We start from the raw sequence: 26,953 nt of genomic DNA, 5'->3' as shown, positions 1-26,953 counted from the left end.
TCATCATCGGGAAATGTGCCCCCCGATGGCCCGCCCGCCCCTGCAGTGTCACATCCAACAGCTGGTCACAGAGAACTGTGGGCGTGTGTATGCGCGCGTGTGTTGCCAGGTCAGATCGTACAGGTGTGGAAAAATGCTGAAGGATGCAGACCTGTGAGTAGCATTAGGCCGTGGGGGAGGACGGAGACATCACAGGCTGTTGATGCTTCCACAGATTAAAATGACAGCTGTGCTGGAGACGGAGGCCCACAACCTCACTGAGGAGCGCGACTGCTTCAGCCAGGAGAACCAAACTAACCCACACGTGACTGGACAGCTGAACAATGCCAACTGCCTGTTTCTGTCTATACTACCTGAAGGACAGGCGGTTTCAGTGCTGATTTGCTTTTTTGTCTTGCTGACCGCCTTCTCGTGCTTTGTGAACGCACTTACTCTGTTCGGCCTCGGACAGTCGGATGAGTTCTCCTGGCAGCCGCGCTTTATCCTGCTCAAGAACCTGATTTTCAGCGACCTGGTGCAGACTGCGACCTTTGGTCCGGCGGCCATCCACTCACTAATCCAGCGCCGCACGATGGCGTTCAACGGATGGTGTTACGTTCAGTACTTTTTGGGTGGAGTCTCCGTCTTCTGTAGTCTCGTTACTATAACTTGCATGGCGTTGGAGCGATACATATACGTCTGTCATGCCATCCGGTACTTGCCAATTTTCACTAAGATCCGCCTGCGGGGTGTCCTGGGGGGAATCTGGCTGTACTCGGTTTTCATCGGCGTCTCTGAAATTGTGCTGCTGCACACCGGGAGAGGAGAGGATGATGAAACGGTCACCACGGGGCTTCTGTGCGAGCCAGATGTTGTGGAACAGCACCTGGGGTTCCCCCGCGCCTCTGCAGTTTTTCGCAAAGCCGTGGGCTCCCTCACCCTGCTGCTGTGTCTGCTGATACACGCGTTTTCCTACTTCAGAATGTACCAGGACGCGCGCAACGCAGTGATACCTTTCAACGCGGTTAACGTCACAGCGCGCAACACTGTGTTGTTTTACTGCGGGATGCTGTTCCTGCAGCTGCTGCCGCTGCTCCTCAAAGTCCTGTCGGACGCGCTGTGGGAGTTTAGGGCACCGGTGGCGATGATGGGAGAGTCCTCTCAGTCTCCATGCCTCTGCAAAGTGAAGACCACCCCCACGGCCACTGCGACCGCGCTTCATATATTGCTGCTGGTAATGCTCATAGTGCCCCCGTGCATTAACCCGCTGGTGTACGGACTGTGGAGTGTGGAGATGAGGCAGGCGCTGACCAGCAGGTTCCGGTCGTGGACAGAGAGAAGGAGGGCGAACGAGCGCGCGGCAGAGAGAATAAGACTGGAACACGTGGCGCGTCGAAATGGAGCTCAGGCGGGATAAACTGATTTAAGAGATACATCTAAGCTACTGATGACAAACTGGATAGCACCTGGAGCAAACTAAACTTTCTTTCTGCTATTTATCTTACTTTTAAGACTCTAAAGCAGAGATGTCCAATTCATTTTACAGCCCAGTTTGTTCTTAATTGGGCCTAACAAGAGAAGCCCCCCTTTCTGTCAGTGTAAAGATGTTTAAATACACTTTTAATCCCATTTAATATAAAAAAAAGAAGCATCTTTTCTACATGCTAAGACATGCTGCTGCAGCAAATCAAAGAAATCTGTCAGCAAGAAAAAATTGGTGTAGAAAATTACAGAAAAAGTTCTAGTAGTAATTGCAATAACAGGAGTTTTTTTTTTTAAATTAAATCACAATAATTAAAAAAAGATCTTTTTTTCCTAAATTGACTCTGTAAAAAAAAGAAAAAAAAAGAAAAGTGACACTAGATGATGAAAGAATAACAGTAACTTTTTGTGTTTTAACTGTTATTGTTAATCTGTTACTTAGTTACTTGGGCATAGTGTGGATGGCACTGGGGGAGGTCTTTAGTAGTAAGGAAGGTTTTTAAGTAGGAAAACCTGTAAGACCTATGACAATACAGTAAAAAGTCTGAAATCGATGCCCTCGGTCACATTTTCCGAAGCTGTTTAGTGAGTCGGATTGGAGTATTTGCCGGCTAGCTCTGGCCCTCGGGCCTTATGTTTCACACCCCTGCTCTAAGGTAAGAGAGGCTGCAGCGGCGAACCACGTAGCGTACTCCCCGTAACACCTGTGATGTGTGTCAGATTGTGGAGCACCAGTCCCTGCAGTGATCGCGTTAGCCTTTGATATTAAAGTAGCTTTGTGTCGTGTCGCTTATACGTGTGTTTATACTGTGTTCAAAAGATGACAAATGAAAGCGGTGGCCAAATGCTGCAGGAGCTGAAGGACATCCTCTTTTTAAAGAAGTTTTAAAAACAGGAAGCAGGGAAAGTTGTAAAAGTGGATCAGAAATATTTTGCGCTTTGTGTGGTCAGTCAGCAGGCTGATGGCAACACTAAAGCATCAGTGCCTCACCATTGCAGACACTCTCCTTTAGGTCTGCACGCAAACTGTCACGTGGGAGCATTTTTGTACCGTGTTTTCCGTTTTTTGAAGCATATAAGCAACTTCAGATGGAGTTATTGATTTGCAGGCCAGAAATAACCTGATTACAGCACATTCTGTTTAAGCTGAAATTGTTCATACCACATTACAGTACCCAGCCTTCTCTTTTATTTGAGCAGGTTTCCGTCAGCAGAGAAAGAGCTGAAAGGGAATGGACCCTTCATAAAGTGTTCTTGTCATGCCCAAATGTACAATGTTGGTAAAGAATTAAGAGATGTCTTTTAGGCTAAGCTACAGCTCTTGTGTATGAACAGGAAATCATCTGCAGATTCACACAAAGTCATGGGACAGCATTTCACTGTTCAGCAAGAAAGCAACTGTACCTATGATTTGAAAATCTTGCAAGCCTGTATTTTATTCTTGATAAAAGAAAGAAAAGATATCAAACATATCAAAGCAGGCTGTGCTGTCATAGTTTCATGATGCAACAAATGTTTTCAGCTGGTAAAAGGTGTGGCCTGCAGGCCCGCCAGTGCCCACACTCGTTCACTACAAAGCCATGACTGTCTGGCTGAACTATGCAAGGCCTTTCTTTAAAAAGATCTGATATTTTGCTCTGGAACCCGTGTAAATCTTTCAGCATTGATAGTGTCTTGCCAGATTTGCGAGATGCAGGCTTTCGAACAGAATATTCCTGAACTTTGGATAATTCAGGTTTACTGCCTCACATTGCTTTCCCCTACTGAATCATGAATAACTGCATTTATTAAAATATAAAACTTCATTATTATATTCAGAAGCTAAAGCAATGAATGACTGGTGAATTAAAAAGAAGAAGAAAAAAGATAAACCCAGCTATAATCACTTTCCCCCCCAGAATGTTGCAGGAAATCTTCCAGCAGGATTGTGTTGGTGGCTCTGTGGACATTCAGCTCCCTTGAGCCAAGTTCAGCCCTGACAAAATGTGCTTAATGTTTATGTAACTGTTGCTTTATGCAAATATTGCACCTCTGGCAGCTTGTTAATTGTGTACATGCCTTTTTAAAAGTTTTCATATACTTTAGTGTCGACTGGGTAGAACCTGTGACACTGCAAACATATAAGGAAGTTCCCCAAAGCCTGTTGCACACTGTTTCAGAGAAACTTTACATTTTGCACACCAGTTTTAGACTGAATGTCTGGCTCCATGTCCAGTCTGCATTTATTTCCCTTTGTTTGAATTCAGTAAGATTTCCCTTTGCTTATTTAAAATAATCTTATTTTTAGTTTAGTTTAGCTAACTGTGTAAGATGGGTTGTAATCTGGGGTTGTTACTGAAGTCAGAATCACAAATATGATACATGTCTGAAAAAGATGTGAAGCTAAATTTATTTTAAAAAAATGTATTAGAAACTGTAGGATTTAGTGGCAGCTAACAATGAGTTTACTAATAAGTTTTACATTTTCCAAGGTTTACATGGAAAACTTTGGAAAAGTTTTCAAAATTGCATTCCAAAACCTTACATGTAATCAAATGACATCATTTTGGCCCTAAATATCTTTTGAGTGTCTGTGGAAGAACTCATTTTTTGCTAACAAAAACATAAATGTTGACTGTGTTTCTTTGAAGGGTCATTTTGCCACCTATCCTCCCTATTTAACCAACAACAGCAGATTAGTTTTTTATTCCACTGCAGTTACATGTGTTGTAGCATGGCTAGTTTTTATGTGTTATACCATTTTCGCTGTGGAAACAAATGTGTCTTGACAAGTTAGGAAACTGTGTCAGCTTATTTTCAGTAAGTGTTGAGTCTTTATGGCAAGAATACACTGAGAACATACGAATTCAATTCAATTCAATTCAATTTTATTTATATAGCGCCAAATCACAACAAAAGTCGCCTCAAGGCGCTTTATATTGTACAGTAGATAGCACAATAATAAATACAGAGAATGAATGCAAAGGAACTCAACAATAGACAGCTCAAGTTCAAAAAAGTGATGTCACGTGAAGAAAATGCAAACATTGCTGTTTCTTAATTTTAAAAACTGTCGGTGGTAACCTTTAAAAAATGTGGTCTTGCTTATAAAATGTGCTGTTACGTACATGAATTGTTGCTACATTGTAAATCAGTCACATCCTAAATGTGTTTTTTTTAACCAATCCTTAAGCCAGTTCAGCTATTGTTGAAGATTTTTCAATCATAATTGCTAACTGATGATTGTTGATATTTTAAAGTGAAATATTAATCTTCAAATGAGCTAGCGTAATTGATTTACACGTTATTCTATCGTCACCATGTTCCTGTTATGATTTTCCAGCTTTAGCCTCCATACAGAGGCGTTGTGACAGTGTCTATTCATTGCTTGAACTATTTAGGACCTCCTGCAGGTCAAAACTGTAACTTATTTGGCAGTCAGATTAATCAAAGCAGTGCAAGGTGTTCTCATACCTACTGCCTAGTATATAAAACTGCTAAAAAGTATTTTCATACTGCAATCAGGAATTACAAAACACATTATGATGACCCAAAGACCTGAAGCCAAACAAGGCGTCACCTCAGACAACAAGATCAGTAAAACCTGCATTCTTGAAACCCTTAAAAAATAAACTATAACCATACTAAGAAAATCTGCTATGTAAAATTAGCAGGTAATTATATGATTAGATTTCTGTTTGGATTGTGTTAAAGCACTATTGTGAAGATACTGTGAATTCATTTGTTACAGATGTGTGTCATCTTTAAAAGGAAATTATTAAAATGGTTGAAAACAGCTGATCAATGGTCGTCTTGTGTCTGCATGACAAACATGTGAAATTAACATAACTGTACGTTGACATTTTATAGGTTTTATATAGAGATCACTGACAAAAGAAGGCATTACTTTAATTAGTACATTTACCTCAATTCATGCAAGTTTAGCTTTTAAAGATGACTGACTCTTTAAGTTATTTGATTGTATGGAAATGTTTCATGTCATTTTGTTACATAAGTATAAAGTTAAACAGATTGTATACATGCTTACAGTTGTGGTGATGATTCTTAGCGAGTTGCACCTCAACCGGATGCTTTTGGTAGTCATCAACAAGCTTCTGGCATAATTCTGGCTCAATATTTAAGCAGATTTTACACTAGTAGGTCGGCCAAACTTGCTGCAGTCTCATGGTGTGCAGGTTAACATGTTTACCTTGCATGTAAACAAACCACAGTTTGAGATCAGGAGGCGACACAAATTAGTTAGTGTACCCCCAGATACATGACAAGATTGTGTCACACTGGGGATGGAGTGGAAATCAAAATAGGGATACATTTGTTGGTGCAGTCTCTTGGAAAATAAGGGAGTAGCTGAAAGTACCTTTAGATGTGCTAAATTTCCTAAAAGGGCAAACTAATTTGACTGTCATAGCATTTCTGTAATAAAGCACTAAGAATAAAATGAAGTCCTTTTCCTTCTTGTTGGAGTGTCCAATAACACATAATAACTAAATGTTCATTATTCAGCTCCAAATCAACCCCTCTGAGATGTTCTTTCTTCCATGAAACTACTTTTAGTGGTTCAGTAAGCAGTATTCAAACCCTCCATAAGGGAAGTGCTGAACTGAAGGTACAAGTTAGTCATATGACACCCATGGGCGTCACACTAGTTGTTGAGCCTGTCTTTTTCTTCCTCCTGGCGAGAAAATTACTTCAGCTGCCTGGCAGTCTGTGGCCCAGTTCCAGTCCAGCCTCTACACCCTCCCCCTTCTTGAGTCATGTTTGTGGCTGAATGGATTCCCAATGAAAAGCTAGCACAAAAAGTCGGGGAAAACTTTGGCCCTTCAGGCAGAAATGGGATCTTGTAACTGTGTCTATAAATTATTAGAAAACTTGATTATAAAGGTAATTATTTTTCCTGAAAAAAATACTTCACTTCGTCTACATCCTATTCTTATTCTTGGTTTTTAATATTGGCCTCCACAACAATAACAAAAATAACCAAACAACTATCGAACACTTTTCAGGAAACTCTTACCAATTTCATTGTTTTTACTGATTTGTATCTACAAAGGCTTTGAATTTGCTCCGTACTGCACACAAAACAATAGCATGGTTTGATGGAGTGTAGTTCAGCAAATGCTAGGAGTAAGAGTCAAGTAAAAGGTAAACAACTTTTAAAAATACTGACTGACACCTTTCAGTCAGTTAACCAGTAAACCAACCAGCTGTTTGATTGTTTTAACAGATAACTTTACGTAACACATTCCTCTGGACTTCACAGAACAGAAAGCTAAACAACCCAAACAGGTTTGGTGTATTACTGTAAAACACAGTAATTCTGCCCAGTTTTGACCTGTTTAATTTGTGATTAAATTGCAGAAGTCGACATTTCCCTCTTAAACAGTATTAGTCCAGGAGTGTTTACTGTAGCATGTTGTCCATACTTAGTTGTGAAAATGTCAGAATAGCTATTGTACTTTGTTACTGAAGTACAAAAATGAATAAGGAAGTTACCTATGTCACATTGTCAGTAAATGTTCTGGTATTAATAATAACATCACTGGTGTTTGACAACTGAAGTATAAAAGAATGAGGAAGTCTCTGAGCAGTCACAAAAAAGGAACACACACTGTCACATTGTCAGATAAGCAGAGTTGCGTGCACTCCACCAGAGGACCAAAACAAATCAGCACCTGCCTTTGTATGAGTTTTTTTTAAGTCTGAGTTTTGTTAAAGCTTTGCTCTCTTTAAAGTCCCAATGGATGCTGCTGTGAATCGGCCAACCCGTCCACACTCTTTAGACAGTGTAAGAAGACTGTCTACCCAAGGCTGCTCTGAGAACACCCTGAAGTTTATTTGTGAGTTTAAGCCTGGTGACGAGGATCAAGATATCAGCATGGGCTGCGAGCCGATATCAGTCACCCTCCCTGCACAGTGCAGTGTCTACCAATTGAGGCTACGCATCTGTATGGAGGTACGTAAACCTGCACTGAGTGGTCTATTGTGCAAAGGATGTTTTCCTTTTATTCTCATAGACTGTGTTGGATGTAGTTCTGGGTCTATAAAGTGAAATCGATAGCGAAGTTCCTAAAAATGAGTTTCTTTATAATGGAAGTTGGTGCTCTGGGGTGGGTGCAGTGCAGACTGGTCTGTTTGCAAAAGAAATTCAAATTTAGAGAAGTTAATAAATGTGAGGTTAATGCTCACCTTAGTAAACATTTTCCTATTGAGCTTTTGGTTGGCTAGTACAGCACGAAGAACATTATGGTCTCACTGAGGGTACAATAAACAACAAAGCAGAGCATGATTGAAGATGTAGCAAATTCATTACAGTCAATAATGTGCCCATAATCAAGTCCATCCCTTGTTTGGGGTGGCTGCAGAGTGGGTCATCAACTAAAGTTGGTGGTTGAATACTCGGCTGCTTCAGTCTCCATGCCAAATATCCTCAGGCAAGGAGACTGGATCCAAGTTGCACTCTGATGCACCCACTGAATTTGTGTGAATGTTAGATAGAAAGCTCTTATGGAGGAAAAAAACATTTTAAAAAGTTTATAAGTGAATCAGTCAAGTTGTCTAAAGCATGCAGATAAACAAGTGATATATAAGAAACAGTCCATTTACCTTTGTGGTTGAATCAGGAAATACGTTAAATATAAAAATCTGCCAAATGAAATATCTGTAGCTCTGTGCTATAGTGACCCTTTATGAAAAAGGAAGCAGCTAAAAGAAGTTTCTACATTGCTTTATCGCCAAACCATATATGGGAACTATCAACTGATTTAGCTGGCTTCTAAAATATTATGTATTTTAAGCTAAAAGACAAATGTTAGCTAATATGCTTGCTCATATGACATGGTATTGCATAGTCCCACTAGCAGCTATTTACAGTATAGCTGTTAGTGTGGCTCATGCTTAAGCATTTACAGTACTGTTAAAAAACTTAAGCCATGCCTCATTCTTTAAGGAAAATGTGAAATAGGTACAGTGATTCACTGAAATGCGCAAATATAAATGGAAATAGACTAAATAAGGCAGTATATAAGTTTGTACAACGCCAGTCTTTTTCATTTCTGTTACATAGTCTTCAGTAGTTCTCCAGGTTTCTCCAGATTTGGATATTAGCTTCCCTTTGTTCCATTATCTGTTGAGATGATCCCACACTGCTTCTATAATGTTGAGGTCTAGACTTTGGGAGGTCAGTCCATGACTGATAGTGTTCCGTAATGTTTTCCTATCCAGGTATGTGAAAAAAAACAAACAGAAAAATTTTACAAAAATTTCAGAAACCCTGGTGAAAACAAATTATAAGGAAGCATTTATTTTTTCCAAGATGCCACCACAGTAGGCAGCTTAATACTCAGCTCCCAACTTGAGGTAACGCACAAATTCCCCCCGTGGGATCAATAAAGTCTTATCTCATCTTATTGCTCTTTGGAGCAAAATATAATGAAATGATGGGGAGATCACTTGCGCAACACTATATTCAAACTACATTAATCAAAAATTGTATGTATTTATTTTTTCATGTATATGACTCTATGCCTTCAGGCGCAGGAGCAAAACTGCCACCCAGACCCTTTTGCAATATTGGACCCCGAGAAATACAGCCTGCTCTATGCCAGGGGTGGCGACTGGTATGAAGCCTACGATGACTGTCAGGTTATCAGGACATTAGACATTCCATGGTCACGTAATGACCCTCATTGCCTATCAGCACACATAATAGTAAAACCACCTGTGGCAGTTGATCCAGAGGAGAACGAGAAACAACAGCAGTGCCTGACTTATCTGATCGGACATGACCTGGAGAAAGAAGCATCTGATAGACTTGGTGAGCTCACCTTCACCCGTCGGAAACTCGCATCTGCTAGGAAACAAGAGCTGAAGAAACGGGATGACAAGTTGTATGCCACAGAGCCTTGGGTAACGCATACCGCCTTACCAGAAGAACTACAAGAATGGCGGAACAGAGACTTTCCTGTCACCTTTCACTACATAAGCAGGATCAGCTTCAGCATAAAGGCTGAACTCAACACAACACCAGAACTTCTTCTTAAAGTTTTTGAAAGGGTGATGAATGACCGAGGGCTTAAATATGATAGCCCTGATAGTCTCGTGTTGAAAGTTGCAGGCAGGGAGGAGTTTTTAACTGGAGACTACGCCCTGAACGATTTCCTCTGGGTGCGCCAGTGCTTGAAAACCAACCAAGAGCTCCACCTCTTTGTTGTCCCAGTGTCGCAGCTTCCCTCGGAGGCTGTCAAATTTGTGGACTGGCCACTTGTTGATGGTTTTAGTGGCCAGTTCAGTTCCCACAATGATCTCAGCCTTAAAGGGAAGGATTTGGATGACATCTTCATGATATCCTTGTGGGACTGCAACAGAAATTTCAGAGTCAAATTGCTTGGATTTGATATCCCACAACTTCCAAGCAAATGTCCTCAGTCTGTTTATGTTGAAGCATCTATACTCCATGGTAACAAGGTCCTCTCTTCAGTGTCCTCCATTCCCAAGCCCTTTTCAGATGAAGTGCTGTGGAATGAGTGGCTGGACTTTGATGTTCTCCTTAGGGATCTGCCACGTGGAGCTAAGCTGGGTCTCACTATTAACGAAAGTCCTAGTGACATGTCTGCAGCAACAAGGGACCAAAGGCAGGCACTGAGCAAAGAGGCAAAAGTGTCATCGCCTTCAACCAACAAAACAATAGACTTGCTGAAAGGGAGAGGAAAAGTGCTCTACTTTGTCAACCTACTCCTCATAGATCACAGGTGCGGATTTTTTGTTTTTATTAAGACAAAATATCTTTATTAACAACATAAGAGAAAAACCTACATGAGCAAATTGTTATAACACTATCATTTAAAAGTCTCCTTTCTCCTCCGTAAACATGAGTCATGGTTAGTTTGTAATGTTAGCCAGTAGTTAATTAATTCTACCAGTAATATCCAAAATTTTATATCATGGTTCACAACAAATCTAAGTAACAATGACAAACATTTCCAAAGATAATACAAACAAAAAGTTGCATTCTTGGATGTTTATGTCATTGCTGTGCCCAGTTTTTGCACATACTCATTTTCCAACATTTGACATTTTCCGACATTTGGTGTACTACACAACGGGCCAACCGGATATCACAGCAAAGCGTGTAATAGACACTCCGGTCCACCATATGCATTTCACGCTTTTCAGTACCAGCAGGGGGAGCTAATATATTTAAAGCCATAAGGTCGCTATACGATTAAGCGATTAAGCTAGGTGGCTAATATAAATATAATAAATGTGTTAGTAATATTTGTGTAAACACTTTCCTGTGATTTTTTTTATGTTGGCTTGAAATAAAATATCTCCCTCTGCTGTTACTGAAGCGTACTGCAACTTCTGCATTCGTGTACATTTAATGCTTTTGACAGGCAAAGCATCAAATGACACGGAGGACCGGCGTGTCTATTACACGTTTTGCCGTGATATTTTCAGGCACAGTTTACTATTTTAATGTGCTAAATAGCATGTTAGTTTGGAATTATAACAAGTGTGAAATTTCAGAGTTGGCCAAATTTCATCCTTTCACAGTATGACTAGAGTTACAAATCTAATCAGTTCTAATCAGCTACAAAATGATGATAACATTTGTTGATAACAGATGCATATACTTGTGTGTATGCATGTGTCGTCAACCTTAGTGTCAACATTGGTTTTGAGATCTCTATTTATTATTCATTTATATATTAATTTTTGTTTTATCTTTATTTATTACATATGTGTAATTATTATTACTCAATCTGACGTCTCAGTTTGTGCTATTATATTGTTCATTTGAGAGAACGTCAAATCATTTCTTGCAGTACTGTAAAACTAACTATTATTTACATGGTGTTTCAACACGGGACACCACCCATCCCTGCAGGTCTGTTCTGAGCCAGGGGCCCTACACACTGCACATGTGGTCACACCCTGGCCTGGATGATGAGGCCATCACCTACCAAGCAGACAAGCTGTCAACTGCTACTAACCCAGACATAGCTGACTCCATGGCTATCAGCTTCCTTTTAGACCGCTACAGCTTCCCCGTGGTTGTCCCAAATACTTTTACCAACTCTGAATGTTCTGACTCCAGAGAACGAGAGACTCATGAATCTCATGTCCCCCCACCCTTGCCTATCAAAAGATATTCTTTGCCAGCAAACCCACTGACTGATAATGTAACTCTCAAATCCCCAACTACAGCCATCAACACCAAAAAGCCATGCCTCAGAAGGTTTCGGGAGGAGAGTGTCCGCTATGCCTCCAGTCTACCCCAGTACTTGCGTAATGTTGACTGGATGAACCGCAATTCGGTTGAAGATATCCACTGGCTACTGGGATACTGGCAACCTGAGGAACTGGATGTAACAGTGGCATTGGAGCTACTAAGCATGGATTTTGCAGACGAGTTTGTCAGGAGACTGGCAGTGAAGAGACTGGAGAGCCTGTCTAATGATGATGTGCTGAAGTATTTGCTTCAGCTCGTGCAGGTATGTGTTTATATGAAAATAGATAAACAGATTCATTCATATTGCCTGACGCGCAAAACGTCACCCGAAATAATTAAACTACTATAAGCGACCTGTTTGGTTTGCAAAGTGAATCTGTCTTTATTCCACTCCCCATTCTATTGAACACCAGGACTGTATGTGTTGCTTTTTTTATTACAATTACAATTCATAAAACAAATCATGATTAATGTAAATCTAAACTGTAAGCAAAATTGAAACAAATTTAGACTGTAAGCCCAACAAGGGACAATTGTTGAAAATTAGCAGTAGCTATAAACCTATGTGCGGTACATCAGTCTCATGTCTTGCACTTGAACTATGTTAAACTGCACTGTCCCTTTTAAATAAAAAAAAAAAAAAAAAGATTTCCCTGAAGCCACAGACTTGTTTCAAAATGTTCTCTTCGAGTCTGTGTGGAATGCATCACCAATGCAATGACATTTAACAGATTTTACTGGTTACATTAGACATCATCCACTTATCCATTTCTTCTCTGACAGCTTTCATTTTGCTTCATGTTTTATTTTCCCTTTGACCCTTACTCCAAGATGCTTCCATTCATTTCCACATTTCTGTTCTGTTCTAACATTCACCTTTTGTCTAAGTCAGTGTAAATATATCCAGTAGAATGTGAACACATTTAAGCATTTTAACCACCCCCCATCCCACTATTTAAGGATATTTGTAAAATCACTTAAAATGACTATTAAAGTGTGACAATGAGTTTTTCCTTCACCTTTAACTCTTACAGATCCTAAAAGTGGAACCTTACCATGATAGTTTCCTTGCTCGGTACCTCATCCAAAGAGCTCTGCGGGTGAGTCATGAAGCATCCACTGTTACTGCAGTGTACTGACATGTACAAGGGTGTCAGCAGAATATTTTTGCCAGACAAAATTATTTTTTTCATCTTTTTCTAATGAAGACAGACAAAATAAAACCCACTTAAAGAAAATAAATCAACACTTGCAGTGGTGGCTGGTGGTGAGAATGGGTGGGTGGACTAACAAATACAATTCATAGACTGGACTGTAGCAATCGCAGCATCACATCCCTGGTTCCAAGTTACAGCCACATGTTGTCATAGTAACAGTAACAAAGACTATAGAAAAATACCCAGAATGAGCTAAGGCTAAAAAATGTACTCTCTTACACACACACCTTCTTACTAGATATTTTTGTAGTAGGGATGGGTTTAAAAAAATCAACTTCCCAATTCAAATCAATTTTAAATAATCCGATATTGATTCCTTAAATCCTTAAACTACATTTTTCAAATAGAAATGTATTTTGCTGTGTATGAGACTTGCAAGAGGCTGACAAGAGAAAGCCATGCAAGAGTTAAGTGACCTGGTGCCACAAGCCTAAAGGCAGATGTTTGGCAGCTGTATATGGATTCAATAACTGTGAAGACAAGCGAAGAGCTGGACAAAAGCAAAGCCGTAAGGAAGGCGTGCAAAATGGAGGTGAAATACTGTGGAAAATACCACAAATCTCAGTAATAAATAAAAAGTTGAATAAAAGTTGCAATATTGTAACTGCTTTAGGATCTGTTGTTAATTTGGAAATTAATATATTTAATTTACAAAGTTTAAAGGGTTCTTTCAACAGTACATAGATAGATGAGATAAATGAACATAATTATAATATTTCTGACTGAGTCAAAGTAGAATTGAATCAGGACCTTGTGAATCAGAATGGAATCAGCTCTATTCTGTACACATGGGCATGTCATTTTTTCATTGCTCAGTGATGCCAGAAAAATCAATTCAAGCTCTGTGGGATGCACTCCAGAGTACGAGGCGGTATTCACAGCAAAAATAATGGTCATTATAGAAGAGCAACAGGCAACAGGAAGAAAGTGTGCTACAGTCATTTAAGGAGAGAGAGAGAGAGAGAGAGAGAGATGTCGGGCGCACCTATTTTAAAGAGAAGCTCGCATCATCGACCTCTCTGAGCCGGAAACATATTAATCAATGGTGTTAACCATCAATCAGTGGTGATTTTTAGATCCTCGTCAGATGACCTCTTATTCTATGCTGATGTCACGGGGATCTATTTGTGTTAATTTCAATGTTTCAGAAACAGTGCTCTGAAGTGGTTTTTTTTCAGTCAGCATCTGCAAAAATGACATTGCAGACTTTAACCCTGGAAATTCCACACTGCTGTCCAACACCATCATCTCACCTTTTTGGTTGTCTCTGCGTATCACTGGGAAATGTTTCCTTGGGGAAACTTTACTCAAACAGCAGAATTTTCTATTACTGTGTGCCAGTCTACAATAACAAACAGTTTTCGACTCTCTAGAATCTGCACGAGAATCCTGATGTTTTGTGGTCAAATCCGATTTTATAATTATATTACACAAAAGCACTAAAGTAGCTCCCAATTATGATCACAGGTTATCAAATCAAATAAAATCACATCAAATCACTTTTATTGTCAAATCACATTACTGGTACACTAGTACAAAAAGCTTGCGACAAGCTTAATCATGGATCTGATTTTCTTTCTTTCTTTTTATTTATCTGTTGTTGTATTTTCATTCACAATAGTCATCAAAAGGTCAGGTTTTTGTGTGAATAAAAATAACACCTTTCATTTAAAAGTTTTTCTTCTTTCTTTTTTTTGGGGGGGGCCTGTCCCGTTTGGCTCTTTTGCCATCAGAATTATTGTCTAAAGGTGAAGAAAGATGCCCAACGGATTTACTTTGCCAAATGGAGCATCCCAGCCTTGCCGTAATGGTCTATTTGATTCACCTTTTATTGTTTATTTTATTTTATTTTCACTTGCTAAATACGGGATCGACTTGACTGGGGAAAAGAAAGGGGAGAAAGAAAGAGGGAAAGAAAAACAGCGGGGAAGAGGGACGGGGATAAAGGGCAGTTTTTCTTTTTTCGGGTGAGTTTAATCAAAGTTTCAGTCTGCTGGAACATTAATGAATGTTTTTACACCAGTAAGATGTCGACTGCGACCAGATCTGTTTCACACTCTCTGACTCACTCACATCTTTCACTGCAGAGCAAAAGAATTGGACACTTCTTCTTCTGGTACGTCCGCAGTGAGGTAGCAGGGTGCCCGTATTTCCGACAGCGCATGGCTGTGATTCTGGAGGCCTACCTGCTGGGCTGTGGTCAGGCCATGCTCGACAGCTTCACCCAGCAAGTCCAGGCGGTGGAGGCACTGCAGGATGTCGCTGTCATCATTAAAAACCTGTACCCTGACAAGACCAACCTTGATTCTACAAGTAGGGAGCATAATTTTTCTGAATTAATATATCACAATAAAATTTTTAAAAAGCTCAAAGTATTTAATTTAGTTTTATTTCACTGGTTTTACTGAATGTTTTACCATGCTGCAGCATCTCTATCGGATTCAGGTCAGGACTTTGACTAGGCCACTCTAAAGTCTTCATTTTGTTTCCTCTTAAGCCATTCAGAGGTGGACTTGCTGGTGTGTTTTGGATCATTGTCCTGCTGCAGAGCCCAAGTGCACTTCAGCTTGTTTTTGTTTCAGAATGTTTAGTAGACACACAGAATTCACAGTTTCATTTACCACAGCAAGTCTTCCGAGTCCTGAAGCAGCAAAACAGCCCCCGAGCATCACACTACCACCACCATATATTACTGTTGATGTGATGTTCTTTTCTGGAATGCTGTGCGACTTTTATGCCAGGTGTAATGTAATTAACAAAACCTGATCAATTTTTAAAAGAGTGAAAATGCATTTTAAAGAGCTTAAAATAGAGTTCATATAAAGAGTCATAAAAATATTCAGAGTCAATTAAAGTCAGCAAGGATGCAGATTTACCTGTTTTGTGTTTGTTTGTTTGTTTGTTGTTTTTTAATCAAAAAACAGCCACTCTTCTCATCCTTGAATCAGAATTACTTTGGAACACAGGTTTAAGTTAGAAATTTAAAATGGACCCATTATACTTTATTTTCTGTTATATAATACTCTCATAATTCAGGTTTTAAATGTAAGCTCCACAGGCTTCTCAGTACAAGTCCTTGAGCCTCTACATCTGAATGCAAGCTGAAATACTTTCCTTGTTTTTATGTTCCTGCATGGTGTGTGACAAAAGCATTTCTTTTTGGGAAAGCCATTTTTAAGATGGACCTATTAAACTTCCCTCTATTTTTACTTCTGCCAAGGACTTTATGTTTGTGCTAGCATTTTGGTGCACCCATGTCATTCTGTCTGTAAACACAATACAACTCCTCTCTAGCTCTGGTGATGTCATGTAGGTGCATTTAAAAAACCAAAAAAACCAAAAAACAAATAAAATGAAATTCATTAAAAGCAATTGCCTTCATACTAAACACAGCCCAGAGAGTGAGCTACCTTGGCAGAGGTTTGCCCTCTCTGAGTGCTTCTTGTTAATTATGGTTATGTCTTTTTATGTTCTTGCATGTTATTGTTTCCAAGTTACTACATTATTATTCATCTACCAGCTCTAGAAGGTTAGCAAAGCTTTGCATGTAACTTTTAATTTACTTTGGAAAAGCTTCTTCCAGCTGACCTCGTGTTAAGTTTCGTTTTAATATACATGAAGAAATCCCATCTGCGTATGGCTAAGTAAGGCTCGGTTCCTGTATGTAGATGAAGTAGTGCTGCACACCTGGTGTTCATCAGCTGATGAATAACATAAGCTCTATCCCTTCCTAGGCTTTGAGAAAGACAGCACTGAAATGCATTAGATGTTTTTATAGCAACTTTTCAGAAGCCAAGGACTCTAATCCCCAAAAGCAGCTGCTTGTTTCACTGTTAAACCACTTCATTAAATTATGTCTGTTGATCTTGTTGTAGCTCCCCTCCGGCTTCAGGAACTTCTTAGAGACAGTAACCTGCCAAATGAATTCTTGCTGCCCTTTGACCCTCGTATTAAATGTGGAAGGATCCTGGTAAGCGTTGCTGGCTTTCTATCTCAATTTCTATATATATGCATTATTCATAAACAATGCAAGAGGTTGCCCTTTTCATCAAAAGGGCAACCTCTTTGTGATGATGTTTCAGGTTAAGAACTGGAGATAGATATATGTGCACGTTACTTGGAAGGACGAGAATGTGACAGACACAACTATACGTTGTGTGATGATAACACAAAGCTGGTAGCAAAAAATCCCAGGAATCAGACCTCAAGGTCCACTTTTAGGATCAAGTTTGAGAAAATTTAGGATAGTCAGGCTTATAGTTATGTACATAGTTGAGGAAATGTTATCAATTTCTAAAGTACAGTTACTACAGTAGGCCATTGTGAATTCCTCCTTGGCTTGTTTTTGTTTTTTGCATCAAATTTACTGTCTGCTTCATATAATTCAAGTATAATTACTTACTTGAACTTTTCTCCAACATAAATTTGTTACTTATTCTGTTTTTCCTGATTACAATAAGTACACCACAGTAAAGTAGGGATATGTAATCTTTTGTTGTTGTTGTTGATTAAATCAAAAAGGCTTCGGTGAAGAAAAAAAAACCTCACAAAAACAAATCGGTCTGCTTTACTTCTCTCTGATGTAGCTCGATAAATGCAAAGTAATGGCCTCAAAGAAGAAGCCTCTGTGGCTGGAGTTCTCTCCCATGCCATCGCCTACCTCCGCCACACCTGTTGGAATAATCTTCAAAGAGGGGGATGACCTCAGACAGGATATGCTGGTCATTCAGGTCAGATTGATCTTTTGTTGCTTTCATTACTTGAATTCTCTTCCTCAATTAAGAATACTTATTTTTTTGTGAATATATTTCCTACATGCTTGGAAAAAGGTGAATATACAGTACTTCATACCTATCTGACCAAACCCTATATTTAAAATTCATATAAATAACTACATGTCTTTCTCTGCACTGCTCCTTTATTTGTCCCTCAGGGCTCAATTCCTGGACCAGTTCAGTTTTTCATTATTTGTGTTGCTCCTAGGTTATATACTTAACAGGTTTGGTATGCCTAAAATACACCACTTTACTTTCTGCTAACCCTAAAAAACCTCAACAGTCTATCGTAGTTTTACATCAGGTTGAAAAGACACATGAATGTTTGCATATTTCTGTTTAGGCACTGGTGCTGATGGACTCCATCTGGAAGGAGAAATCCCTGGACCTCAATCTTGTTCCATATGGCTGCATCTCCACTGGACACAACATAGGTATCAACATCAGTGTGCTTTAATAGTGTCCACAGTTGGTACTGGATGGCCCCTTTTACTAGTGGTTGCTGAAGTTATACTTAATATAATTTACTAATCAGTTAATAGCTTGTTTACAGAGTCAGCAAAAGTACACACATTCTGTACTTAAGTAGAAGTACAGATGTTGGTGATAAAAAAAAATACTCCAGTAAAAGCTGAATTACTGATTTAACGCCTTTACTCAAGTAAAAGTGAAAGAGTACAGGCTCTGAAATGTATCTGCTATATTATTGTAATCTAAAAATAATATTAGTACATGAAGATAAAAATGTTATTCAAATCTAAACTCTACTTCTTCATCATCATCTCAATCTGTTATTTAGGACACAAGCAGTGAAAGAGGAAAAAAATTAATTGGGGCTGATCTGTTGTAGTGGCTCAGCGTGGGGAAAATACTGACAGCCCACAATGATTTCTAATGTCAGCTCCAGTCGATTTTCTTAGTGGACAAGCTGTGATCAGCTGACATGCAGATCACAGCTCTAAGGTTACTCATAATGAATACGTTGCCCTAACTTCATCATCTTGCAAAAGCTTCACTTAAGGCAACTGAGAACTATGTAGAACTAATTAGATTTTACAGTTTATAACGACTGAATTCAGTGACTGAATCTAAGCATCATCAGTTTATTTGTAAATGAATGTCTGCTACACTTGATGTAACCCAAGATCCACAGTGGCTGACCACCACAGCCACTGTGTTTCAGTCCAACACAGTACTTTACTGTGAATTCACCACATTAATGCAAGGTAACCTGTTTATCCTGCACAAAACTACCCAGACTTCTCATGCAACATTTCAATAACACAAATTTACTATACTTAGTTTGTTTTGCAGGACGTTTCACAAAATTAGAATACATAAATTATCAAAACACATCACATATAAATCCAATATGTGACTAAAATTATGACATCACAAGTAAGCATTAAATTTGCAGTTTAACATTTGTCACTGAGCAGTCCTTACAGCTTACATCTTTTTCCATGAGTGAAGTTAGCTCTCAATGTTTTCTCTTCCTGGAAATACAGTAGCTGAAGCAACAAACTGTTTGTACATTTGTTGAGCTGATAGAAACACTGTAGCAACTTCATGTGTTGTAGAAACAGTTCCCCCTTCTGTAGCTAGCTAGATGCTGACTACAACATAAAGACACCAGCACTTGTTCCGTCCCACTTAATCCCCGAATGTAAACGCTATAAATGATACCGCTGAACCTAAAGTAACGAGCCTGTTCTGAAAATGTAAGGAGTAGAAAGTACAGATATTTGTTTAAAAATGTAAGCAGTAAAAAAAAACTGTCAGAAAAATAACCAGAAGAGAACAGAATAAGGGGTATTCTGTTCTCTTCTGGTGTTCTATTGTCACTGTGCATGCACAGTGAAATTGTAGGTGCTCCACACCAAATGCGCAAGAATAAAATATAAATAGTCAACTTCAATTCAATTTTATTTATACAGCACCAAATCGCAACAACAGGTGCCTCAAGGCGCTTCATATTGTAAGGTAGACCCTACAATAATACATACAGAGAAAAACCCAACAATCATATTACCCCCTATGAGCAAGCACTTTGGCAACAGTAGACGGTTGAAATAAATAGCAAACAGGAGACATATATACAATCAAGAGAAATATTTACAAAAAAAGAGAAAATCACACATTGGAGAACAAAATAGTTGCAAAGTGGTCAGAGGTAGTGCAAAGAAAAGACTTGGTCCAATAGAGTCCGTGTGTGAGTGGCCTGAGTGATGAGGGTTACTCAGACCATGGTGAGGTGGGTGGGTAGGGGTGGGCTGTGGGGAGACAGCGTTTGTTAACAGTCTGAATGGCCCAGGGGAAGAAGCTGTAGGTGAGTCTGGAGGTGTGGGACCTGATTGACCTGAGGCCCCGACCAGAGGGCAGCGCGTTAAACTAGTGGTGGGCGGGGTGCAAGGGGTCACCTGTGATGGTCCTATTTTTCCTTAGACGGGAGGATCTGGTGATGGTCTCCAGGAGTGGCAGAGGGCAGCCAATGAGTTTTTTGGGCGGTGTTAATTACCCTCTGCACAGCCTTCCTGTTCTCAATAGTCTCCCCTGCGTAACAAACACCCAGGCAGCAGGAGAGCATGCTCTCCACTGAGGAGCAGTAGAAGGCCAGCAGCAGCTTCTGGTCCAGGTTATTCTTCTTTAGGACACGGAGGAAGTGCAGCCACTGCTGAGCCTTCTTTACCAGGGTGTTGCTGTTGTTGGTCCAGGTGAGATCAGCAGAGATGTGGGTGCCAGAAACCTGAAGGCGGAGACAGATTCCACCTTTTCTCCATTTAAAATAAGAGGGAGTGGATCTGTCTCCCCAAGTCCATCATCTCCATCAGAGACAGTGGTGTCACTGACAATGACGTTGGTTGTGTTGGTTGGTGTACAGAGCGTACAGTAGGGGGCTGAGAACGCAGCCCAGCAAGGATCCGGAGCTGAGTGAAAGTCGGGGGAAGAGGTGAGGGCTGAGTCGGACAGAAGGGAGGTGCAGGGGAGGGGTTATCTCAAAAGTGCAGATGCCTCACAATTGTACTTACAGTACAATAATGAAGTATTTGTACTATGTTGTTTCCCACCTCTGGTTTGTAAACTACCTATTTAAATAATTTGGCTGGCTAGTTATGAAGTTACTATAAAAAAAGATCCTAATTGCACTTACTGTACATGTTTAAGTAGTAGAGTAGTAGGCAGATACTGTGTTGGTTTAAATTCAAAGACAGTTTAAAAGTCCTGGTACAAAGAGTCAAGATGAGCATGTCCTCAGTCACCATCTTGTTGGTGTTTGAGCCATGGGTGGATTTCACTGTGAAACTATAAACCGAACAGAAAACAATCTAAACCTTAGAGTTTCCTAAATGTACAAATTGGACTCGTTCTTTTATTATATTTGACCTGAAATAAGTGACTGAGCCCATAAATTCATCATGAAAGTGTTTACGAAAGGCAGGACCTAGGACATTTTTATAAGACTTTTCACAACCACAGCTATCACCCAAAATTTTTATTTATACATGTTGTTATGAGGTTTTCTGTATAGTATTTTATAAATTTACCAATTTAACCTATGACCAGTTTACTATGATAAATTATGTAACATGCCTGCTTATTGGACTGTGGGAGGAAAGAAAAGCACCCACCCACATGGCGGAGGATCAACATGCAATCACTGCACCCGCACAGTGCCATGTTTTTTGTAACAGTGTTTTGTAAGAGGTTTTTTTTTTTTTTCCTGGAATTAGGTTTCTGTGTTTGAAGTTTAAAACACATGTTTAAAGGTGAAGGACAAAATGAAAATGTCCTTGTCATCAGGTATGATTGAGATTGTGAGGAATGCAACAACGATCGCTGCGGTCCAGAGGAGCCAAGGAGGAGCAACTGGAGCCTTCAAAAACAATGCCCTGTTTGAGTGGCTCAAGTCCAAGTGTCCACTCCAGGAAATTGTGAGTAAATCAAAAGCAATTACAGGTCCTTTCTATTGTTTCCCTCAGTAATTAGAAAAAGAAAAAAAAACAACTAAAACATTAAACTGTTGGGATTTCATTTGACTGCAGCACTTCAAGAACGTGGAGAGATTTGTGAATTCCTGTGCTGGTTACTGTGTGGCCACATATGTACTGGGTATAGGCGATCGACACAATGACAACATCATGATCACAGAAGACGGTAAGCAGCACAAATCACAGAAAACACCTTACTGGGTACTGTTATCACATGTTATTTACTGATTTGTTATTATCCTCGTATGATATGACAAATGCTTTTTGTCCTCTAAAACAAGCTGCATGATGAAAATGAATTCATGAATTAATGAATGAACAAATTAACTGATAATTAGAAAAAACTGAAGTAATCTTGCCTCTCAGGGAACTTGTTTCACATTGACTTCGGACACATCCTGGGTAACAGGAAGCACTTTCTTGGCGTGAAAAGGGAGCGAGCACCTTTTGTCCTCACACCTGACTTCCTGTATGTCATGGGCAGGGTTGATGGTCGCAACAGCCTCTACTTTCAGCACTTTAGGGTAAGATGGCTTTATTATTTGTCCAGCTTTGCATGAAAATGTTTTAACAGATCCCATAAATAGTCAGCTTGTCTGTGGATTTCAACCTTTTACCTTAGCAATTCGCTGTGCCACTCAGGATCAAGACGTTAGTTCTCTTAGTTCTTTTGTCCATAAACAGCTGTCCAAGGTAAGCGTAGAAGGAAAAATTCAGAGAAATTCTTCATCTATCCATGCATCCATCCATCCATCTATCCATCCATCCATCCATCCATCCATCCATCCATCCATCCATCCATCCATCCATCCATCCATCCATCTTCTTCCACTTATCTGGGGCTGAGTCACAGGGGCAGCAGCCCAAGCAGAGAAGCCCAGACCTCCCTCTCCCCAGCCACCTCTTCCAGCTTGTCCGGGGGATCAGCAAGGCGTTCCCAGGCCAGCCAAGAGATATACTCTCTCCGGCGTGTCCTGGGTCTGCCCCGGGGTCTCCTCCTGGTGGGACATGCCCGGAACACCTCACCCAGGAGGTACCCAGGAGGCATCCTTGTCAGATGCCCAAACCACCTCAGCTGGCTCCTTTCGATGTGGAGGAGCAGCTGCTCTACTCTGAGCCCCTCCTGGATGGCCGAACTTCTCACCCTATCTTTCAGGGAGAGGCCAGCCACCCTTTAGAGGAAGCCCATTTCTACCGCTTGTATCCGCAATCTCGTTCTTTCGGTCACTACCCACAGCTCGTGACCATAGGTGAGGTTAGGGACATAGATCAACCGGTAAATTGGGGGCTTTGCTTTTACATTCAGCTCTCTCTTCAACACAACAGACCGGTGCGTTATCCGCATCACTGCAGCCGCAGTGATATACCCGTCTGTCGATCACCCGCTCCTGTCTCCCATCACTCGTGAACAACACCCCAAGATACTTACACCCTTCTACTTGGAGCAAGAACTCGTCCCTGACCTGGAGTGGGCACTCCACCCTTTTCCGGCTGAGGACCATGGCCTCAGATTTGGAGGTGCTGATTCTCATTCCCACTGCTTCACACTCGGGTTATGAACCATTCCAAAGCGAGCTGGAGGCCATCACCCGATGAATCACACAGAACCACATCATCCGCAAAAAACAGGGATGAGATTCTGAGACCACCTAGGTGAAAGCCTTCCATCACTCGGCTACACCTAGAAATCCAGTCTGTAAAAATTACGAACAGAATTGGTGACAAAGAGCAGCCCTGATGGAGCCCATCACCCCCTAGGAATGAGTCCATCTTATTGCCGGCTATGCAGACTGCCCCTCCATGAATCCCTACCTTATCGTGGTGGAGGAGTTTGTGTGTCCCAGGGATCCCAAGGGCTATGTTGTCTGGGGGCATTTTGGCAAATTGGTCCTGGGTGAGGGACCAGACAAAGAGCGATTCAGAAGACCCCTATGAGAAGACCATCGAGGGAACAGTTCACCCTGCCCGGGATAGGGTTACCGGGGCCCGCCCTGGAGCCAGGCCCGGGGAGGCTGCCCGAGGGGGAGCGCCTGGTGGCCGGGCCTTAGTCCATGGGGCCCGGTCGGGCTCACCCAGAAAAAGGGACATGGGCCCATCTTCCTGCAGGAACCGGAGGTGTCCTAATACCAAGACAGGACCAAGAAATTGTCATTTCCTAGTATAATTCAAACTTCATTCAGTTTTTTTCCATGATTAAAGCAAGCAGTCGTGGCCCAACTCCAATAAAATAGGCCTAAATAATGGGACAAAATTCTGATGTGTGTTCCTCTCTCTTAAAAGAATGCTTTTCATGAACCCAAGAAGCTCTGTTTTGATTTCATCTCAGTACAAAAATATAATTCTGACTTCTGGCTTGTCCATGCAGTCTTTATGAAAGTGCAGGCAGGCTGCAGTGTTCTAATTTAAAAGCAGAGGTTTTGTGCTTGCTGACCTGTCATGGCCATAATTATTAAGACTTTTGATTCATGCCAATTGAGTTTATTCCAGATATTTTTTGAAGTACACACACACACTAATTAAAAGCAGCCTGATTCTTATTTTGGAAACCACTTTTAGAATTATAGAAAAAATCTCAACTTCAGCTGTCCTTATTGTTTTATCTTTGCTTTTCTTTTTTATTCTATCTTTTCTTGCCTCCAACACCCACATTAGGACACCTGCACAGAAGCATACCTCTCCCTGCGCTCCCACTCTCGTCTGTTGGTGACTCTTTTCTCCCTCATGCTGCTCACGGGCATCCCAGAGCTGAGTGCTGCAGAGGATATGCGCTACTTGCGGGTGGCGCTCCAGGAGGAGCAGAATGAGGCAGATGCCAGGGAGCACTTTCTCCAACAAATCTCTGAGTGTGAGAAGCTGGGCTGGACTGTGCAGGCCAACTTCTGGATCCACATGATGGGAGGCATCAAGTAGACTAACACATTCTGCTCTGCCTTAAAAATAAGTGAACATTTTTCTGTGGAAGCTTTTTAGTTTTACAGAAGGTGTATTTTTTATATTTATGTAATATCACTGACCCTTGGGCTGTTTTTACAGGAAGTAAGGGGGTGGAAAACTGTTGTGCATAAACAATGTACATCTGTCATAATTACAGTGCAAATACTTAGAATCTGCTGTTGATTGTAAATTGTAACATCTGTAGAAGGGTTATAATTCTCATATAATACTCAAATAAAAACTAGGCTCTAAAAAAGAAAAACTGAAAGCATATGGTGTACTTAGAAATATGACCACCAATAAAATAAAAATACAGTTTAGTTTTAGTCTATGTCAGTTTGGTAGACATGTTTATTGAGACTACAGACAAACTGATTTTTAAAACCCGTACCAATACCATTAGTTTCTGATTTATAAACCCAATATATCGGCAGATTTTTTTTTTTCATGCAAACAAACCGCAAACAGATTTCCCTAACATTTGTTATGTGGATTTATATATGACTCTTTACTGTAATGATAATGCAGTTAAAAATTAATCTTGTTTTAATGTCATAACAAGTCATGGATTACTTGTTTACTCTTGTTTTTTTCTCTTTTGATTTGTGGTGTACCAAACACATGTTGCCAAGGAAAGTTTCACAAGGCGAACTGATAGGCAAACTATGCAACATCAGCACTCATAACATAGCTGAAGAGCCAGTGATTATAAATGCAGATGTCAATATTGGCAAATAGCTAATCAATATCAGCCAGGCTCTAGTTGAGACTTTACATGTTTGTGAGTCATAGAGTGGTGTGTTTGTATTGTAATCTGTATTCTGACAAAAAGTTTGTGATGTGATTCCCCCCACACCTTCTTTTTGATTGTCTGCCCCACTATCATTTATTCCAGATTAATTGCCTTAGTGTTAATATTCCATCTTTTTCTCCAAGTCCTTTGTCAGTCTGTCTGTCTTCACATTCTTGTGTTGTCCTAGATTCCGGTTCTGTTTGTACCAACCTTTTGATGTTACTTTTAAACTTTTGTCACAATAAAAGAAATTAAGAATAAACTTCTGAAAACTAACAACTTTGTAATGATTACGTGGACTTCTATTACCCTTTGAAAGACAAAACTCTGTCTTCTCTGTAATACTCATTTTTGAGGTTGAATGCATCATTGGTTGACTGAGAGCATTGTAGTTGTCAAACCAGATGAAGACTAAGATATTGCAATTTGCATATCAACTATGCTTGCTGTATCAAGAGCCCACAACAATGTAAGCAGTGGTAAATTCCAGTCCACAGACTGTCCAGTGGGATGATGGGACTGGCAGTTGCCAGGCATTAACAACTGTTTAGTTGTTATGGTTTTATATATTTTAATATTGACATTTATAATATTTTAATATTGATCAGATCTCTGAATGGAGGAGCAGGTCACTGTAGTTGTTCCCAACTGAGATATATGTGGGTATGAATAAATGATAAGTTAGATTACTTTTCTACAGTCTGAATTGTTTGGGTAAGGTAAATAGAATCATGCATGCTGATAGAATAAAGCAAAAGCAGGTGGAGTAACATACACTTGACTGCTGAAAGACTGATGACAAAAGTCTAAACAACACAATATGACAGAGCTGTTGATCCAGCAAAAGCAGCTCATCTTGGATGTTATTGCACTGTTAAAATGGCAATACTGAATTATATTAAAATTCACGAGGGACACCTCTACAAATTTTTTCAGGAACATTGTAAAATCAAATTTCTGGTTTTGTTTTTTACAATAGCCCATGTGTAACAGTAACAGCCAAGACGAGTCAAATGCTGGACACATGGATGCAAAGTCCAAATTATGGGATACAGAAGTCCAAGAAAACATGAATACAAAGTAAAAAAGTAAAAAAAAAATATATATATATATCATATATAGATATATATATATATATCAGTGGGAATTAACAGGAGCGTGGTCTTCTGCTCCTGAAGCCACCCTGCTTCAGTGTATGATATGTTGAATGCTCAGACACACTCTTCTGCACACCTTGGCTGCAACAAGTGTTTTTTTAAGTTCTATAAACTGCATGGATGTTTGTATAGGAAAATCCCAGTAGATTAGCAGTTTCTAAAAATACAATTAAAGTTACTTAAATCCCCTTCCCTGTTCTGATGATCGCTTTGAGCTTCAGCAGGTCAGCTTGACCACTTCTACATGTCTAAATGCACTGCTGCAATATGATTGGCTGATTAGATATTCACATTATTTAAAAGGTGTACCTCTCTCTGCTGAGAGAAAGGACAATTTCTATGATGGGTTTCAGACCACGATTCACAACACTGTGTGAAAGACTGCAAGACAGTATT

At 40.1% G+C, this 26,953-nt stretch overlaps 2 protein-coding genes across 2 annotated transcripts; both read left to right on the top strand.

The window, feature by feature from the left end:
* Positions 1–220: 220 nt before the first annotated feature.
* Positions 221–1,396, top strand: LOC116311607 (olfactory receptor 10AD1). The gene has a single exon (XM_031728763.1). It carries the CDS (start codon positions 221–223, stop codon positions 1,394–1,396), a length of 1,176 nt encoding a protein of 391 aa, XP_031584623.1.
* A 5,681-nt stretch (positions 1,397–7,077) lies between these two features.
* On the top strand, positions 7,078–25,676 carry si:rp71-17i16.5 (phosphatidylinositol 4,5-bisphosphate 3-kinase catalytic subunit gamma isoform). The gene is made up of 12 exons (XM_031728764.2): positions 7,078–7,414; positions 8,992–10,208; positions 11,348–11,954; positions 12,727–12,792; positions 14,997–15,222; positions 16,785–16,879; positions 17,496–17,639; positions 18,028–18,118; positions 21,486–21,616; positions 21,728–21,839; positions 22,040–22,197; positions 24,326–25,676. The coding sequence occupies exons 1-12, from the start codon at positions 7,199–7,201 to the stop codon at positions 24,581–24,583; spliced, it is 3,321 nt and encodes a 1,106-aa protein (XP_031584624.1). The 5' UTR covers positions 7,078–7,198; the 3' UTR covers positions 24,584–25,676.
* The last annotated feature ends 1,277 nt before the right edge of the window (positions 25,677–26,953 follow it).

This window comes from Oreochromis aureus, linkage group 20 (assembly GCF_013358895.1).
Source record: "Oreochromis aureus strain Israel breed Guangdong linkage group 20, ZZ_aureus, whole genome shotgun sequence".
Lineage (NCBI taxonomy): Eukaryota > Metazoa > Chordata > Actinopteri > Cichliformes > Cichlidae > Oreochromis > Oreochromis aureus.
Note: the sequence above shows the minus strand (reverse complement) of the source record. Positions and strands in the feature narration are given on the sequence as shown.